The sequence below is a fragment of the Temnothorax longispinosus genome, chromosome 7 (genome assembly GCF_030848805.1).
Source record: "Temnothorax longispinosus isolate EJ_2023e chromosome 7, Tlon_JGU_v1, whole genome shotgun sequence".
In the NCBI taxonomy this organism is placed as follows: Eukaryota; Metazoa; Arthropoda; class Insecta; order Hymenoptera; family Formicidae; genus Temnothorax; species Temnothorax longispinosus.
Window position 1 is genome coordinate 10,045,002 of NC_092364.1, and position 19,834 is coordinate 10,064,835.

Genomic DNA, 19,834 nt, shown 5'->3' on the forward strand with positions numbered 1-19,834 from the left:
TAATTTATCATTATCTAGGAAGGATGCCAATTTTGCGAGACTCGCGCTCAGAAATTTGTATGAGTCGATGAATCTTAATTGTATATCGCTTCGCAAATCAGATATTTCCGCGGTGTCTTTCACGTGTTTAGTAAATGAGATGTACTTTTCCTTTGTTATAGGCAGTACATCGATTGAGCCTTCGAACGCGGCAGCTATCTCCTTGATAATAAAGTGTGCGTCATAGCCCGACAGATTGTGGAATATTACTGGGATGAAGTGAGGATCTTTATAATTCAGATTGCACGTCGAGTGTGCTGGACCTCTGTACCGCCCGGTCAGGTGGCAATGATCGCGCACTTTATTATCATCAGGCGCGAATTGTTGTTCGCATATGTGACATTTCGTCGCGCTGTGAAATGTCTCCCACTCGTCTCGCGTTAGGTCTACCATGCATACTATGTCGGACAAGATGTTCTTTACGCGATGCGCCAATCCGTTGAGTTCCTCGACGAACCACGCGACGCAGTCGTTATCGCGACGAAATCGATACGTTGATAACGTTTCGTCGTACGAGCACTGTACGTAGTATGCTATACTACATACCCGATGATGTTGATAGGCGTATGACGCGTGTTCCGTCTCCGGTTGTGTCTTCTGCAGCACGCACTCCAGATCGGCGTACACCACAAAGGGAAGTCGCTCTTTCCTGCTGTGGTTCTTGAAGCTGAGCCACTTGTTGTCCTCGCTCGGTAGTCGGATTGCACATTTGTTTACCTTTCGACATTCCACAGTGTGAGACTGCAACTTATCGCTCGAACTGAAATAGTGAAGACATCTGCAAAAAAGAAACATAAAATTTTATAAAACTTTTTTATACAATATATATAATATTTTATACATTATTATAAGAAGTATAGACACTTACCGATCACAAATATACTTTGTATGTCCATGTTTATTAATTTGCGAGCTCACAAGACGGGATAGATGCTTAATCCATGCAAAATGTCCAACATTGTCGTCTCGCGGATCCTGCATGTACAGCAGATTCACATGGTTATCATTCGTGTGGTCGGTAAGCCGTATTGGAAGAACGTTTGAAGTCTTCTTTCCCTCGATGGTATAGACATTGACGGATATATTGTTGAGTCGTTCGAATTTTTTAATTTGACTCAACGTCATTGGGAACTCAATGTCTCGTACATTCAGTACCGTTGAATAATGCGGGTATGAAGATTCCCGTTCTGAATGTCTTTCAGTTGGATGCAAGGCGGCTACCACTGACCATGCAAAGCACACATTGTCCATAGACAGCACATTGATCACGGCGTTCTTCACTTTAATGTCTTGAGGCAATTTCATGTGACATCCCGCGCGCAAAGGATTGTACTTGTTGACGCTCACCGTCAAATTGAGGATTCGAGTCAACGCCCACCCACTGTCGCGTTCCTGGAACTCCTCGAGTTTCGCTAATGTGGGCTCGATAACATGTAGCTCGTACCATTCGCGCAAGTGTGATGTACCACAGAGTTCTATGTTATTTGTATTAAAACTCTTATTGTCACGTTTATCACCCGCCACAAACTCCCCATTGAACATGGTGTTCACTTTGACACAGTTATGTGTTTTTATACTGTCTCGCACTTGCTTGCACACTACGCTGCAGGCGTCTTCCAAAAACTTTCGCGGTTCTACATGGTCTATATTAATTACCGCACCGGTTATTATACGCTTTTTGAACGCGGCGTCGATCTCTCGCCATACGAGTTCTGTTGTGCGCGTGTCACCACTGGTACCGGCGTTCGCATAATCACCACCGCTATGGATAAATTGTCTTTCCAATCGCAACTTCACACCCTCGAGTCGCGCAATTCTGGCAACCAACGATTGCCTCTGCCAGATCGTTGGATTGTCGGAGAGCCGCTGACGTTTGGCACTACAACGTGTCTCGAGCTGCTCGATGAATTCCGCGCATTGCAGCGTCCATGTGAAAAATTCACCCAAGGTGGTTACTTGGTCGGACAGCTCCAATAGATCGCGTTCGGTTTGCTCGAATTGCTCCATGTTTTATCTATTCAGATTCTGGTTGTTCATCAGATTCAGGTTGTTCATCAGATTCAGGTTGTTCATCACCACGAAGTCGACGCACATTCCATAATGTAGACTTGTCGATTACGTCACACTCTTCGAAGGGGCACTTGCACACGCATCGATAACACGCTAGACATTGTCGATAGGTATACTGAATGTTATAGTGTTCCAACATAAATTTATAAAGACTGAAGAAAGGGACATCACAGTGCCAATTATCACAATCGATAAGTTCACGTTCAAGAGTTCTTTGCACCTTATTGTCGACGGAATAGTCGTAATAGCCTTGCAAACGCAGATTTTTCCTCGCCACCACTTCAACGCACTTCCCAGTGCCTGTGTGAATTTGAACTAGCAGATCGACTAAGTGTTGTCCTTCTATCTCACGCATAACTGTAGTTGCCCAATAGCGATACTCCTCATACTGCGACTTAAAGTCATGTTTAAACAGTTTAATGTAGAAAGGATCTTCACGAACTAGACGAGCTTCATATTCTTTTACCTCGTTCCGCACCTCTATGTATAAATTCCGTCTTATGTTAGACTTCCAGTCATAAGGATACTTATCGGCAATGATAACAACTCCTTGTCTAACGATGCGTTTATCGGTTCCGCGTATCCCGAGTTCGCGATCGCGAACAAACTGCACCAGTGATATTCGTTGCACATCCGTCGATTTTCGTCCTCGATCTTCATCACGCAAAGCATTGGCGATATCATCTATTACATGGTCGCCATAGTAAAAACGGTTGCAATAGTATGGAATGTCATCGCTTTCATCACTTTCATAGTCCGGTAACCACGAGCGATTACATGTCATTTCTTCTTGCTCAATGTTATAAAAATGTTCACGTCGCAACCGATGTATCACTCTCAAATCGTATGCTAATGCGGCTCGATGCGCTTCATCCCTCATTATATATACCTTTGCTCTCTCTCTCGCTCTCCAATTGATAGATCATTTCTTCCTTTGTTTTATGTACTGCGTTGTAAAAAATAGCGTGAAACTGTTTAGTCTACGCGATAACACCCCCTTTTCCTAGAAAAAACATTTGCTCACGACGAACATGTCCCTACAGGTTCGATGCGTTATCGGGTCGATCATCGTCCCGATGACGTCATTTCTTCCTTTGTTTTTTTCACGTACTGCGTAGATGGATTGTTTTTTTGTGTATAAATCATACTATATTTTCTTCGAGCGCATTTCTATTCGAGCCGTATATGCGACGTCCGCTGGAGCATCGGTTGCACGAATTGGTAATCAAATATTGCATTATCGCATATCATAACATAGAAGCGAGGTGCCGCGATGTTCCGGCGAACCTCGGCGCTCGCCTTTGTAGTGCGAGACATATTTTGTCTTACGACTATCAATTTTATACACCGCCATTATATTTTTTTCTCTGGCGACTTCAGTCTCATCGTAGTCGTGAGCCTGCTTGAACGTGTTTCGCCCGAAAATATTTTTTTCGAGGATTAGTGACGCCTTTGTGATTGTTTTTTTTACTTTCTTGTTTGAAATGGACCGAGAAGAAGAGGAACGAGAAGTAGAGGAACGAGATGAAATGGAACGAAGATATCACGTAATCGAACAATGCATAATAATCGAATACCCCGCAGTAGGAGTATGTATACTTAATACCGTTGCGTGCGTGTCGCCCGGTATGCTTTTCGAACTCCAAGCTGAAGCGTGCAGTTCGTCACGACGATCGTTTAAATCGTCGTTATTTTCGTGAGTGCGCGAGTGTGAATAAGTGTCTGAGAGAGTCACTGTCGTAACATTTTTTTGAAAAAGCATACCGGGCGGCATGCACGCAACAATACATAATTGTATATTATATATTTTTTAAAAAATTAACCATTCTCTGTTAACGCGTTACAGTGGATATGGGTCGACAACGTGCCGGTGCGCGAGGTCCACCTTTATAATATGGTGAGGGTTCGGATCCCTCACAGACAGGTGTGTTTAATATTTTTTCAATGATTTTAATTTTTTTTCAATTTTTTAAACTTTTTTTAAATTTTTTTACATTCTTTTTTAGCGTTTTATATATTTCGATGAAATCCGAATTCGGGGATTTATCAATATTCATCGTCAGCGTTTGGTACGCTGGTTTAGAAGAGTGGATTCCGAATATAACGAGGAAATCTGGGACGTTTTAGGAGATGAAGATATCTTCCAATTACGAAGATTATTCGATATGCAAAATGAGTTTGACGTTGAAGAGGAAGAGGTGTGGTAATTTTTTAAAAATTTTTTTAAAGTTTTATGAATAAATATTTTTTATGCTTAATTCTATATATCATTTATTATTTATTTTTCCGCTTTCTTCACTATTATTAAGTATAATAATAATAATAATAATAATATTTTAAATAATAATAATTATTAAGTTAAATCCGCGCGAGGAAAAGAGAACGCCAACGAAAATAACACGCTTTAAAGTATTTAACTGTTTAATGATTTTCGTTAAAGCGACCGCGGCCCCCGCGGACCCCCACGCGGCTCCCGCGGCCCCCGCGGACCCTCGCGCGGCCCCCGCGGCGCGACCGCGAGCGCGAACGCGGACTTCCCTTCCCGCGGATCCGCGGCGCGGGTGAGTCATCCCCGGTGCGCGGGTGAGTCATCCCCGGTGATTCATCCCCCCCCTTCCCCTCCCCCCGCGAAATCCAATATTTTTAAATATCATATACTCCCCCCTTACCCCCCCCCCACAAAATCAGATATTCTTGAAAATCCGATTTTCCTCTCCCCCTCACTTCCCCGCGATATCCGATACCCCCCCTCCCTCACCCCCCTTGTTGCCCCCGGGGTGGAATCGGCTTATACTACCTACTTTGAGGACATTGCAATGGAGCAAGAGTTGTTGGAGCAATCCACCCTATTAAATTCGCGGGAAGAATTTACCGCGTGGGAGCAACGATGTGACGAGTTTATCGAATTGTTGGAAGAACAAAGCCGAATTAAACGACCTCGATTATTGATCGGTCTCAAACAGTCATTGATCGCTTGTATTGCAAGACTCAAAGGTCTGAAAGATTCGGTACGTCAACGTTTCGTGCATGTGGGTGCCAGATACAGTGCAAGTGAGACAGGACTCAGATGGCGCGAGATAGATACAGCTTTTGAAAGTCGTATACTGACAGGTGCGGTAATAAATTCCAAACACATCTAACCTCGTCAATTTCTCAAAGATGCGAGAGACATTGTACTCGATCGTATGCGGAACGTCATGCAACAACATGACAATGTAAAGATAAACACTATATGTTACTGGTGAATTTGTTGCGGGTGAGTGGTGACAAACGCGCGAATAAAAGTATCGCTACGAGAAACTGTGAACTCTTTCGTATGTACGATCTGCGCGAGTGGTACAAGCGACACGTTATCGAGCCTACCCTAGCATCGCTGGAAGAATTCCAGGAACGTTATAGCGGATAGGCGTTGTCGCGTATACTCAATTTAACGGTGAACATAAACAAGTACAATTTATTGCACGCAGGGTGTTTTGTAGAAATACCGCGAGAAATTAAAATGAAGAGAGCGGTGATCAATGTGCAATCAATGGACAATGCATGTTTCGCATGGTCAGTGCTGGCTGCTCTGCATCCAGCCCAAAGAAATGCAGATCTGGAATCGTCGTATCCTCATTACATGTCGGTACTAAATTTTACAGACATTGAGTTTCCAATGACGAATCAAATTAAAAATTTTGAAAATTACAACAATATATCAATCAACGTGTACAGCATCGAGAAAAACAAGAAACTTGCTATCTTACCAATACGGCTCACCGACCAAAAAATGGACAGACATGTAAATCTGCTGTAATAACGTGGGACATTTTGCATGGATCAAGCACCTATCCCGCCTCGTGAGCTCGCAATTGAGCAAGCACAATGGTCAGAAATACTTTTGCGATCGGTGAGTATACATCCTAATAAAAATAAAAATAATTCTTACAGAAAAGATATATAAAAAATTTCATTATTTACAGATGTTTGCACTACTTTAGCTCCAGCGAAAAACTGGAAGCCCACACCGTCGACTGTCGGGAGATGAACGACTGCGCGATCAAGTTACCGAGTGATAACGACAAGTGGTTGGCCTTTAAGAATTACAACAGGAAAGAACGAGTTCCGTTTGTTAAAAATAGGACCTATAAAATAAGTAATTAATCTCTGTGCTGGTTGGCTGTACTGTTGCTGTCGCGTTGCGCCACGTGTGGCAGGACTTCTTCGCGAAAAGAAAAGAACTCTCTTCCCTTTTCCCGAGCGACCGTTGCGGTGTGCACATCGAACCCTGAGCGTGTGTGACAGATTGCGTGCCAGAGCGATGCAGCTGAATGCGAGCGCAAACGCCGAGACTCAAAGCTAAGTCGTTTAATGCCGAGATAAATAATATATATATATATATATATATATACACGTTTGTATCGTCGCAAATAAATATTGTATGTTAGATTACATGCACGTGCACTGTACCGGGACTCACCCCGCCTTTTTCCCTTAAAATTTCTACAGGTTATGGGCCCAGTAGTTCAATATTCGCGATTAAAATGAAGTTACTGCGTAAATTGAAACGAGAAATAAAGCTGAAGGGAGGTAGTCTCGCGAGCATTACAGGTGCATGTTTGTATGTAAGATATACGGGAAAACGGACAAACACGTGATCAATGCGTGATTTGAGTAAAAGAGTCACTGAAGATTACAAGGGCGCATGAAGCGAAATATAATTGTAGATTAGTGAAAGTAAGCTAAAGAAAGACATTGCGATTTAAATACAGCTTTCGAAAAGAGAATTTCGGTCGGATTAAAGAAACGATAGTGCAACTGAACGTCTGCGAGCTGCGAAGATAAAATACATTAAATATAAAAGGAGGGATAGAACATTCGCGAATTGACTAAGCGGCGCGTAAGTGAAACAAAGAGAGTAAAGAAAAAAAAACAAATTATAAAAGAATATAATATAAAGTAAAATGTAGTAAAGTGAATTGTAATAAAGTGAAACATATTGACCTCGAGTGTAACGGACACGTGAATAGAGGCGGTGCTACAAGAAGTGCTTGATGATCAACGCGTGATCTACAGGTTGTCAACAAAATAAATCGCTAATAACTCTCTTCGTTTCACGGACTACTGTATCCTGCGGTGAAATAATCATCTTTTTCCTCTACTTTGTGAACAATTATTTATTCTTTAGTGTAACAAATTTAATAATAATAATAAAATTAAAGTAAAGCGAAATTAGGTACAATGGTTAAAGCTATGGCGGAGGACGCGGCAAATGTGGAAAAATTGGTCGATGCAGAGAACTTCCAGCTGTGGAAATTCCAAGTCGGTATTCTGTTACGGCCCTTCGAGCTAGTAGACGCAGAGACTAAAGAAGCTGAAAGGAATAATGCATGGAAGAAAAGGGATGCACAGGCACAAAAAATAATAGCCACTACATTAGATAGAAAACCACTGATGCACATAATGAACTGTAAAACTGCACACGAAATGTGGACCAAGATCTGCACAATCTATGAGAGGGACAACGAGCAACAAAAGTGCAGCTTACTGCAGACCTTCTACAGCCTCGCGTGCGATAAAGATAAGGACATTGCGTTCTACAAATAAATTGAAGAATATAGCCATGAGACTGTGTACAATGGACACGAAGATCGAGGATCAAATAATCATCTAAAAAATCCTGGCGACATTACCGAAAGAATATAAGCACTTTGCGAATGCTTGGGATTCAACGCCAAAAGGAGAGAAAACATTGGAGAACTTAACTGCTCGCCTAATTGCCGAGGAAATGAGAAACAAGGACAGACAGTCGTACGAAAAGTCGGTCGCCTTTAAAGTAACAAACAGAAAATGTAACAAGTGCAATAAACAAGGCCATATAGCAAAGGATTGCAGAACAAAGTCGCAATTTAATAAAAAAGAAGTCCGCTGTTTTAGATGCAACAAAAAGGGACATCTAGCGAGATCATACAATGAAAAACCTAAGACTGAAAAATGCAGCATTTGCAAGAAAAATCACCATGAAGAGAAGGACAGCTACTTCGGAAAAAGAAGAAAAGTGAGGAAGAGAAAACAGGAAAAGTGGCCTTCTTGGCAGCTGAGACACAAAAAGGAGATAGCTGGATAGTAGATTCAGGTTGTACCACAAACATGACCAACCGAGAAGATTATATCAAGAATCTTAAGAGGACGAACTCTACAATAGGAGTAGCGAAAGCCAACGAAGTAATAATGGCAAAAGGATCTGGACCTGTCGAATTTGAGAACTGCAGACTAAAAAACGTAATGTACGTGCCAGAACTGAGCACAAATCTTTTGTCAGTGCCTGCCATCACGAAAAGCGGAGGAAAAGTGCTGTTTGAAGGAAATGAAGTAATAATTAGCTACGAAAATGAGACGATCTTAAAGGGACAGAAGATGCAGAGTGGTCTATTCCAAGTCAAGCTAAAACCGATGAGTAAAAACCAATCCTATCTGGCAGAAAGTCCGAGCTGTAATGCAATTAAATAGCATCGAAAACTCGGACATATCAGCAATGAAGGACTGAAAACACTTCAGCGTATAAGTGAGGAAATTGACCTGACGGAATCAGACCTTGAAAACTTAGAGAAAGTTTGCGAGACATGTCAAAAGGCGAAACAGACGAGAAAAAAATTCGAGAACTCAAGAATCAAGGCAGACAAACCACTACAAATTGTCCACACGGATTTATGCGGCCCAATTGATCTACCGACGTTGGATGGCAATAAATACGTAATTACATTCCTGGACGACTATACACACACCATGGCGTTCCCGTTTAAAACCAAAGACGAAGTACCTGACAAAATAAAAGCCTATGTCGAAAGAGTGCAGGCACGCTGGAACTTGCGCGTCTCTAAATTAAGATGTGACAACGGAAAGGAGTACATCAATAACAAAGTGACTGCCTGGTGTAAAAGCAAGGATATAGAACTGAATACAACCGTACCTTTTATACACCGCAGTTAAATGGCAAAGCGAAAAGGCTGAATCGAACCTGCTCTTTGAATTCGGCCTGAAAAAGGAGATGTGGGAAGAAGCACTGTATACAGCAGTGTATCTGCTTAACCGATCCCCTACTGACGCTCTAAAAACCACGCCCTATGAAAAGTGGGAAGGCAAAAGGCCGAATCTGAAGCATCTACAGCTGTTTGGATGTGAAACCTATGCCAAGATACTAAACCATTGAAAAAACTGGGAGAGAAGCAAGAGCTGTATCTTCGTGGGGTATGCCTCCGTAGGATACAGACTGTGGGATAAAGAAAAAAGAAGAATAGAAATAGCGAGAGACGTCAACTTCAAGGAAAAAACAGTAAGAGAACTCCAGACGAAAAGTGGAAGAACAATACATCATTTGACAGAAGAAGATGAAGAAGAGAACATCGAAATGAAGACCGAAGAAGAAAAAGACGGAGTGTCAAATACAGATGAGGAAGAATCGACGGAAACAGAAGAAGAAAGCTTTGAAACAGGAAGTGAACAAGAACAAGAAGAAGGAAATAGAAACGATAAACCGACGGTAAGAAAGTCGACCCGATCACAAAAAGTACCAGACAGACTTGGAGTCTATGCGCATCTCACATATAAAGAAACAATCACAAATTCAGAGAAGGAGAACTAGAAACAGGCAATAGCTGAAGAAAAAAAGTCGCTGAGAGAGAATAATACTTGGGACGTGATCGATGCTAGTGAGCTGAAGAACCAAAAACCTTTACACAGCAAATGGGTCTTTAAAGTTAAACAGGACGGACGCTATAAAGCTAGGCTTGTGGTGAAAGGCTGTGAGCAGAAGCACGGAGTAGACTACTTGGAAACATAGTCCGGTGATAGGCTCAACTGCCTTGAGAAACCTGTTCGCAGTGGCGACTGCAAAAAATTACAAAATGGTGACGTTTGACATAAAAGCTGCTTTTCTGTATGGAGACCTTGCAAGCGACGCCTAAGAGCCTATCGCCTGCATTGACACCTCTCGACCTTCTATTGAAAGCCAAGGCCGGAGACCAGATGTCAGCGAGGCGTGAGTCGACAGCTACCAAGGAGGATGTGAAAACCAAAGCGGAGATGAAATCTAATGATCCCTGTATCCACACATCCACTCTTATTCCTAATAATGACAGTTCTGATAAGGAGAACGCGAGTTTTGATGCAGACATCACAATTCCGTTGTCTGACAGCGACGAAGGAGTTCCTGTTAAACAGCTAATCCAGTCAAGCCAGCAGATCCAGCCTAATGACGCGGTGACAGCTGATTCGCAGAACGAGTAAGGTTGGTTGGATGCCTGTAGAAATAAAGTCTTGATTAGTAAACGAAGTGTGATAATATTTAGAATGATGAACGAAAGAGAAATCGCGAATGAGTTCCTAATTATTTCATGATACCAGCGATAACGTTAATTATAAACAGTATTCTTTTAACGTACCTTATTTTATCTCATGGAGATAAAAATTATAGAGATCTTAACAGAAGCTTAACGATAGCTCTTCCAAACGAGCAGAACTGACAACGCGTGATTTAGTCATTAAGGTTATATAGATATAGTATTTGATATACTTACTTTTATAAATGACATGTAACGGCCTATCTTTTGGGTCAAACGCGGACTAGCTCGCCGGATCAGGAGTTTGACAGATGGCCCAGAGACAATAATCAGTTTGTAATGCACACGTAACATGTAATTTACTTTATTCGGTAGTTATCAAACTGACAGTGATGGAACTTGGTATTACACATACAGAAAATAACGAAACGCGGTATTACACGGTGTGACGGAACGCGGTATCTTACAACGAACGGTAGTGCCTGTGCACTCGGGCGGTAGGACGGACGGACGGAACGCGGTATATTACAACGATCGGTAGTGCATGTGCACTCGGGCGGTAGAACGGACGAACGGAACGCGGTAACTTACAACGAACGGTAGTGCCAGTGCACTCGGGCGGTAGGACGGACGAACGGAACGCGGTATATTACAATGACAGGTAGTGCATGTGCACTCGGGCGGTAGAACGGAAAAACGGAACGCGGTATCTGACAACGGACGGTAGTGCATGCATGTGCACTCGGGCGGTATAACGGAAGAAGTATTCTAAACCCGGGCAGGAACGCGATCTGCAACACAGGGGATTGCGGAGTCCCGTGGCTACGGTAACGAAAGCTCTCGTTGCGAGACCGAGCGCGCTCGACCCCGCGTAACCGTGCCGTCGGGAGTTCGTTTTAGCAGGAAGTCGGGGACACCTGAGAGCACTCAGTCGAGGCACAGAGCTCTGGACCCCGATGGTGTGTCGCCCTAGGATTCGGTGGGTCGGCTTCGTCGGGAGCAGCAGAATGCTGGAGTGGAGACGAAGTCGACGTCTCTTGCCGGAGCGCCGGCTTATATATCGCTCGGCGCGGCGGGTTCGGTGGGAGCATGATGTAATAAACAAGGTGTGTTCTTGCGCAGCTATTTTTTTCAGCCAATGAACAGAGGTCCCAACTCTGCGCCATTTCCTCGCGCCAATTTTGAATACGACTGAGTTTAAACATATATAAAGCAGACGTAAAAATAGAAAATAGACGTTTGCTAGCTACTGTGATGTAATATTATTATTTTTGAATATTATTATAGCTATTATATAATAACGTTTATTAAATTTTTGTAATTGTATAATTATTATTCTTATTTTAGATATGTTATAAGTAAATATTGAAAACACTATACGTTTACATTACTACAATAAATAGTTATAAAAATGTAATAACTAATAAATAAGTATTAAGTCCTGTTCGGAATAATTCCGTCCAACTATAAACCCGTGCTGATTGGGATATTAATAATACTGAATGATGGAATGGTAAATAAGAAATCAATTAATTACGTTTTATGTAATTTTTTTATTTATAATTTTTGACATTTTTTTGTTACATTTTCTCCGGTTGTTTTCAGCCATGATAGATTTATTAACGTTTCGTAAATGAATATACGTTCGCGTTCGTATGAGGCATAATAATGCTTTTTCCGGTATAATTATTGTACTCTCGATTTTTGCTATAACTATCGTAGCTAAATTTCTAAAAATCCACGGTCCTTTTTTAAAAAATGAACCATGATATTTTTGAAATTCGACATTCATGACCCTAGCGACAGTCATTAGATCATCTGAAGGATGTATAAGTTTGCCTTTAGATATCTGGTAAATCCAATCGTGTTTTGGATCGATTAAAAGCTCACTCGATATTCCCAATGTGGGAAACTCGGTGCGGAACCTAAATGCCACATATCCTGCAATGTATTTCAGACCCTCTTCTTCTATAACGTCTATAACTTTTATAAAATTATCCAGTTCGTCGACGAGATCTAATTCAGCTGAACTTGGATTGTAATTTACAGTGTTACATTCTAAAGAAAATAAACGTAAACATTGAAAAAACAAAATGAAATATTTTTTGGAAGGTCTGGCGACCTATTATGGAAAACGGAATAATTCCGATCGGAATCCATTCCGAACAAATCCATAATACGTGCCCTGGAGTCCTATTCTCGAATCGTTTTCATGAAACTCGCATGCGAAATTCAATGCTTTTCAAATAGAATGTCGCATACGAAAATTATTAGGGTAGGCTCAAGAATACGGTCCCTGAAATGTTCAAAAACTCATACGATGCAAAATTTAAAGGAACAAACCTTCGCGTATATCATTAACGTTGCCTATAGGGAATTCCATATCGTCATTTTCAAAACATTTGTCAATTTCCTCAATACGTAATTCCATGGATGTAAGGCAAGTTTCATCAGTAGTGTCTTGGATTTTGGTATTGCTACCTTCGGTGAATACATCTGAGGAATGCTTTTCCAAAATATACCACCGCAGCCTGTACCTCATATCTATAGCTGCCGGATGATCATGAGCGGCTCCCATCGCTCGAATATATCCAAATAGATTTTCCAAGACGTCCTGATTCAATCTATTAGTCATAATATACGACACATCTGCATTAAAGCTCTTTAAATCATTGTAAAGATTTACCAATGATTTGTTTGATAACAGAATTCCTTTTTGAAAAGGAAGTAAATCAGTCTGTTTTTTCTTGGAATTATTGAGAGCAAGTTTCATTATCGTCGATGAAACTTTCGTGATGATGGCATGTTGCCGTTCTAGATCGATACCATATGCGTTCAGGCCAGGATGAGTTCCAAATTTTCTACAGCTGTTAAAAACATCGAACCAGTCGTTAATTAATTGTAAAAACTCCGCTGTCGCGTGCTATTCCGCTCGATCCTCCATCAATGATTGTTCCATACACCACTTAATAGCTTGCGCGTTTGTGTTGAAAAAAATTTGAGTAGCAAGCTTCATATTTTGTCTCTGGATTCCTTGTGCGTCTAGATGAAGCCTTGAGAGCCGATGAACTATTTTTAACTCTGCGGAATTGAGGTACAGCAATCGTTCCAGAGCATCTTTTGAAATGTACTGACCGTCTACTATAAAACCATGGTCTATAAAATGGTTTCGAAGAAGTTTAATAAGGTGTGGTGGATCTGCGAACACGTGCACTCGTAGGTTGGCATCACTTGGATGGAGAAAAAATGTTTTTCCTCCCTCGGAAATTGGATCAATATCCAAACACTTCAGCAGTCCTTGATTATCCGGTCCTAAGTCACATGTCATTCCAACAACACGGTAACCGCTGTTGTACAATTTTCTCAAAATATCGAAGAGAATTTCCGTCGTAACTTTCTGGTCAAATTGATAATATATGGGCTGCTTCCATTTAGAAAATAATCCTTTCGCAACGAAGACCTGGCGCTTTTTATGCGGCCCAATCACACGCTCTTCTTTCCGTTTGATTGCTACACGATTAGCTAAATGTATTTCGTCAAAGCAGAGGACTGTTATTTTTTCCATATCAGTCATATTTTGTCCTTTAGACTTCATTATTTCAATGACATCATGTAGGACACCCTCATTCACATCGAATGCTGCGACCCACTTTCTGAGGGTTGAGAGTGCCGGGAGCGGCAAGTTTTTCTTCTCTCTCAAATAACGGTAACCTTTCGGACTGACACTACGAAGAGAAATAGCTTCTGCAATGTCTTCTGCAGACCAGCGAGTTTTCTTTTGTTCAGGGTTCAGCAAAAGTTTAACTTGACCTGGACTGAATACTTTTTGAAGTAAATTTTGCATCTTGTTGCGCCATTTTCTTTCTGCCAACTTATTGCACCTCTTCAACTGTTGGCGAAGATTGCGATTTTCCACAGTTAATGCATTCTTTAATGCAACGCAGTTGTCTGAACACGATGGCGTATCCTTCGCATTTGTCATCACTGAAACGGAAAATAAAAATAAAATACATAATGTTGGAACTGTACATTGCAATGTATTATAAAAATAATAAAGTTTTAGGTCTCAAATAAATCATCGATAAAGAATTTGAATACATAACAAGTTCTTTATCGAAGGCAGAAATGCAGTAAAACAGTAATATTTGTAGTAATATTTGTTACCTGTACCAATGTTGTTCATACGACACTGGTTTCCAAATTGAAAAAAATTAAAAAATAGTAAAAAATAATATTTTATACGTACGAATAGAACCAGTGATACTGGTGGACGTGGCAGCAGATGTTGATGCAGCTGGTTCTATGCTGGAACTCATTTCGTTGAACTCGCCAGAACCAGTGATACTGGTGGACGTGGCAGCAGATATTGATGCAGCTGGTTCTATGCTGGAACTCATTTTGTTGAACTCGCCAGAACCAGTGATACTGGTGGACGTGGCAGCAGATGTTGATGCAGCTGGTTCTATGCTGGAACTCGTTTCGTTGAACTCGCCAATCATCTGGTCAGATGCTGAAAAATAATTGTAATAAGTGGTTATGTTATAGATGTAATTGTTAAATAAACAATCTCCATTAAATTACTGGGAATTGTGCATAATAAATATACCTACCGGAGATATCAAGTGTTGACGTCATTGGATCTTCACAGGTCACTGTAGCTTCTGATATCTGGTCAGCCACTGAAATATTTATTGAAATATTAATTTTCAACCCAAAGCTAAATATTTCTTAATCGCATACAGTGTATACAATATAACACACAGTTGAATTAACTAATAATAAGCTTACAATTACTAATAGGAGCATTGATACGTGTGGACGTCTCTGCGGATATTGCAATAACATTTACGGGGCTCAATTCACAGACTTCATGAAGCATCTGCTGGAAGTCTGAAAAATAATTGTAATAATAAGAAAATAATAACATAATAATAGAAGTAAAGAGAAATTATTAAATATTAAATATTAATTGGAAAATTACTCCTAATAGAAGCTAAACAGAGAAAGACTTTTGCAGATAATGTTTATTATTTAAAATTCTTATATGAACGTGAAAAAAGGTGTTCGTTGATATAATTTATTTATGAAAATTATTGAGTCCAAATCTAAATTTAATAACGAATATAAATATCTTAAATAAAATACATATTACCATTATTCCCTGAAAATCCAAAGGGTACAGCATCTGGGTTGAGGGGCCTAGAATTCCTTGGTGTTCCTGCTAACTCGTCTACGAAGGACACCTTCTTGTAGCATGACTCATTAAAATGAGCTGAGCACACACGAGCTGCATCAATAAATTCCGTAATTAATTAATTATTAATTATTAATCGAAACGTGCATTAAAAACATGACATTATCGACAATTCTGAGGAGCTGTTGAACGCCAAAGTGATCAACTATACAAATCATAAAAAAGTGCCTCGATATTATTGTTATTAAATTAATGTTTCAGTACTTAAAATTTTTTTAATTTTGCTGATAGTAATTTTACTTATGTTTGAGATGTATTTCAAGTAAATTTATGTCGAAAAATATAAAAATATAAACACATGAATTTCCGGCCCTACACGGATGAGCCACCTTAAGAACAATAAAATAATCTTGTAAGTAAATTGTATTAACATGTACATACCATTTTTCTCCTTAATTTCCCCTATTCACCTTCCACACGCCATTATCCACTTTTCACGAAGCTCCCTTTTTTTTTGAAAAGAAAAAAATCGGTAGTTCCCTTTTCCAGAACGGTTTGTGCACCCTTTCATAGCACACAGCGGCATTGTCACTAAATTTGTTTAAAATTTCACTTATAAACACTGAATCGCAAACTGAGAAACTAATGTAAACACCCGGGAATCTAACCTCGTCACACACTACTTCGCTCTACATATACACACTACTCATACACATATAAATCAAATATGGCCGAAAGTTGAGACCTGCGCAGATCGTGACAAAAAATAGACCTGGATAGGAACACACCTTGTTTATTACATCATGGGTGGGAGGAAGGCCTATCGTCAGGCGAGTCGCGCGGTAGTGGGATTGGTGCGGTCCCGCGCGCTCGTCTTCGGCGGGGATCGGCTCCCTCCGGCGCTTGTCGGCGCCGTGCGGGAAAGGCACCGGTGCCGCGTTTTGCGTTTAAAGAATCGGTCGGGCGGCATCCGGCGGGTGGCGGTTGGGCCCGTTGCCTTGGAAAAGGCGCATCGTTACAGACAGATGTCATATTTTCGAGATATTCGTTATTTTGATAATTTCATATTTTATCTCGCTTATTGTAACTCTTCCAAACGAGTTAGATTTATTTTAAAAAATATTAGGCGGCGATAGTATCGTAAGATTTTGATATGCCAAAATGCAGATATTATGATTTATTTGTTTTTGTTAACATGACCTTGTCAACAAAAATGAGGTCGGTTGATATTGCTGAATTCTTATAATTCAAGTGAAAATTATTTAAAAGCGGCATACATAGACTCAGAATAGCTTAAAGAACGAGCCTATATGGTTTTCGCATAAAAATACACTATTTTTTATTTTTGGGCACTTTCGGGCCTAACTCTGCAATTATCATCCGATTTTAATGTTTTAAGTCTCAAACGATTTGTTGCGAAGTAAATAAGTGATTTATGGTGTCAAAACCAAAAATTTCTCATTACAAAGAGAATTCACCTGTTCAGGTAAACTTTGTCATTTGTGATGCGAATTGAACGCGACCGGGCTTAAACGTTTTCTAATAGTCTACAGAGACTGCTCATGTCAAAAATTTATCAAATTTTGCAATAGTTTAAATTTTAACCCCTTCGGGGCAACTTCTTTATTAATGATCCGATTGACTAATTATTCGTTTATTATTAATTTACCTGAAATTCCTAAAAATGGGAAAAATTGTTATTTTACGATATTAGCGTGTCTAATTAGTCTCAAAATGTTTGTAACGACTCCCAAAAGCGAGCCATCCAGTAATATTTCAATATTTGCCATTTGTTTACATTTTTGCAAAAAGTTGTAAAAATTGAGAATAAGCCCAATGATGGACTTTCGACCATGGATATGAGTTAGAATGATTTCAATTAACAATATTCTGAGGTGCTTTTCTCAATTTTTGAATTATTTCCAATTTTGACAGTTCAAGGTCATTTGTTTAAATAATTGCATTTTTTAGTTTGTAATGGCGCAGCATTGTTCAATGAGATTGTCTGAAGACATCCATAGCGTCAAAACGTTATTTTTATCAAAATTGCAAAAGTTGATAAAATTTCTTAAACTTTTGTAATTTGCGTAAATCTTTATTTTTATCATTAAAATAAGTTTATTTGTCATCAAAGAAATCCAACAAACCCACATTTGCTCGTGTTCGAGATTCCGTTTACATTGCGCCGTCCGATCAGATGGCAGCATCGATCGGGTATCGACGCCCGATCACCGCGGCAGCTTGCGCACGCACGGGCGCGCTCATCGCCAACGTCTTGCTCGCGATATTCAGAGTCGTACAAATGGCCGCGCAGTGATCAGACGCACGACGTGTACTCTGTGCATTTTTGATTGTGACTACACATGAAGTGCCCACCGCAGTGATTACAGCTGCCGAGATACTGCATTAATATGTAAAGCGACCTCTCATCCAGCTCTACTCGGGTACATCAACACGACGACTCAGGCTCACATGTGCGCGAGTGCCGACCGCCACGTGTCTTATCGGCTCACGGGCTAATCATCACGAGGAGAGCAATTAATATAACTGCCTCGCCCACTCACGAACGATATACAAAGACTTCTTATACAAAGACTTCTTATGTTTAGTGAACTCCGAAAGACTGCCCACCACTCTCAGGTCAGACTGTATATATCTATTCTCGTATTAAAGACGGCTCAGGCTGTGTTCTGAGTTACATTTTATATTATAGTCCGGGAGCCCACCGCAAAAATTTGGGTCAATCGCTTTTATGACAGATTTTTACTCGAAACAGTGGGTAATGTACCGCACAATACTAATCGCTTGTCAGCCAAAGTCGTACCCCCTGCTTTATATCTTATAACAAATTGTTAACAAATGAAATTGTGCGAGGTACTTCACTCATTGCTTTTATGAAAATTTTCTGTTTCAATAGATAGGGGGCAATAAAATGGACCTTCCAATACCCGGCTGCCACCCCTCATCCCCTGCTTTAAGGGTGGCTGCCGATGTCCAATATGGCAATATTGATTAACTAACCTACACCTATCACTTTTATGGACGAATGACATATCGTTGGAAAGCTCGTAAAATTTCCTTCAAAATAATACCCGGCTGCCGCACCTTCGCCCCTGTGGAGGTGAGGCTGCCGAGGTTTTAACTCGCTGCGCGAGTCCATTCGAAAACGCAGTTTGAAATGCGCGTTCTAGACAAGGACAGCGATGTGTTCCCATTTGTTCTCCAAATGTTATTATTCTCCTGAATGTCACATTGTTACAATGGCAGAGCAGGTAAGAATTTGTGTTGTTTATATATTTTTCGACATTCATTGAGTGTAGTAGTCAAAATGTATGATCTTATTATCGAGTCGAGTTTCAAGTTTGTTTTTCATCTTTTATGGAGTGTAAGGAAAGCGTAATTAGAATTTTCGAAAAGTTGTACTATCGAGTCGCATCTGTGTAATCATTTACGTAAATATGAATAACACAGTTATTGATCTGTAATTATCATAAGTAAAAGATCCTAAAAAATTTAGTTGTAGGCAAAGGATAGATGTCATGATTAACTGATTAGACATATTTATACTCACTTTGCCGTATGATTCTTAAGTGAGGGGTTACTTCAGCAAAGCTTTCGTGGAGGTGAAAGAAATAAAGGTTTTTTCGTAGTTTACTAATGTATTTATTTATATGTTACAAAATCATTGAGAAAAAGTATTAATTTACAATATGCTGTGTTGCATCAGATGTTAAAGTATATACGAGTAGCCAGCTTGCAGCTATCTCTTCATCTTGCGATTTGCGGTGCGGATTTGAACAATTATTATTGCACGATCATCGCGCGGATATAGTAAACAGTATAATCTTGCGCAGTATTAAACATTTACAATGTTTCTTAACAATGCTTTTATGATCATGCTTTACTTGTCAATAATATGTATAGCCATGTGAAACTTATTGAATGAAAAAAACAGCAATAACAGACATTTGCAAGAAGATGGAAAATTATTCATCGTAAAATTCGTCAGAGAACTCATCTCCCGAAAAATCTACATCAAAATCAATGTCGTCGGTTGTTTCCTTTTCTACAATTTCGTTAGTATCGTTCATCATTTCCTCTGAACTTGAATCATTTCTGGCATCTTCCTGCAAAATTTCTGTTATTGTCGAAGGTAAAGCGTCCCAATGACCACGTCGGTTTCAAACTAGTGTTGTCGCCAGAATGCTCTAGA

At 40.2% G+C, this 19,834-nt stretch overlaps 1 protein-coding gene across 1 annotated transcript in view; it reads right to left on the reverse strand.

The window, feature by feature from the left end:
* LOC139816662 (uncharacterized) overlaps nucleotides 1–847 on the reverse strand; it is a 2,611-nt gene extending 1,764 nt beyond the window's left edge. The window contains exon 1 of the mRNA XM_071784311.1: nucleotides 1–847. This exon is cut by the window's left edge and continues 1,764 nt beyond it. Coding sequence (XP_071640412.1) covers nucleotides 1–834 — 834 coding nt within the window. The 5' untranslated portion in view covers nucleotides 835–847.
* Between the last annotated feature and the right edge of the window lie 18,987 nt (nucleotides 848–19,834).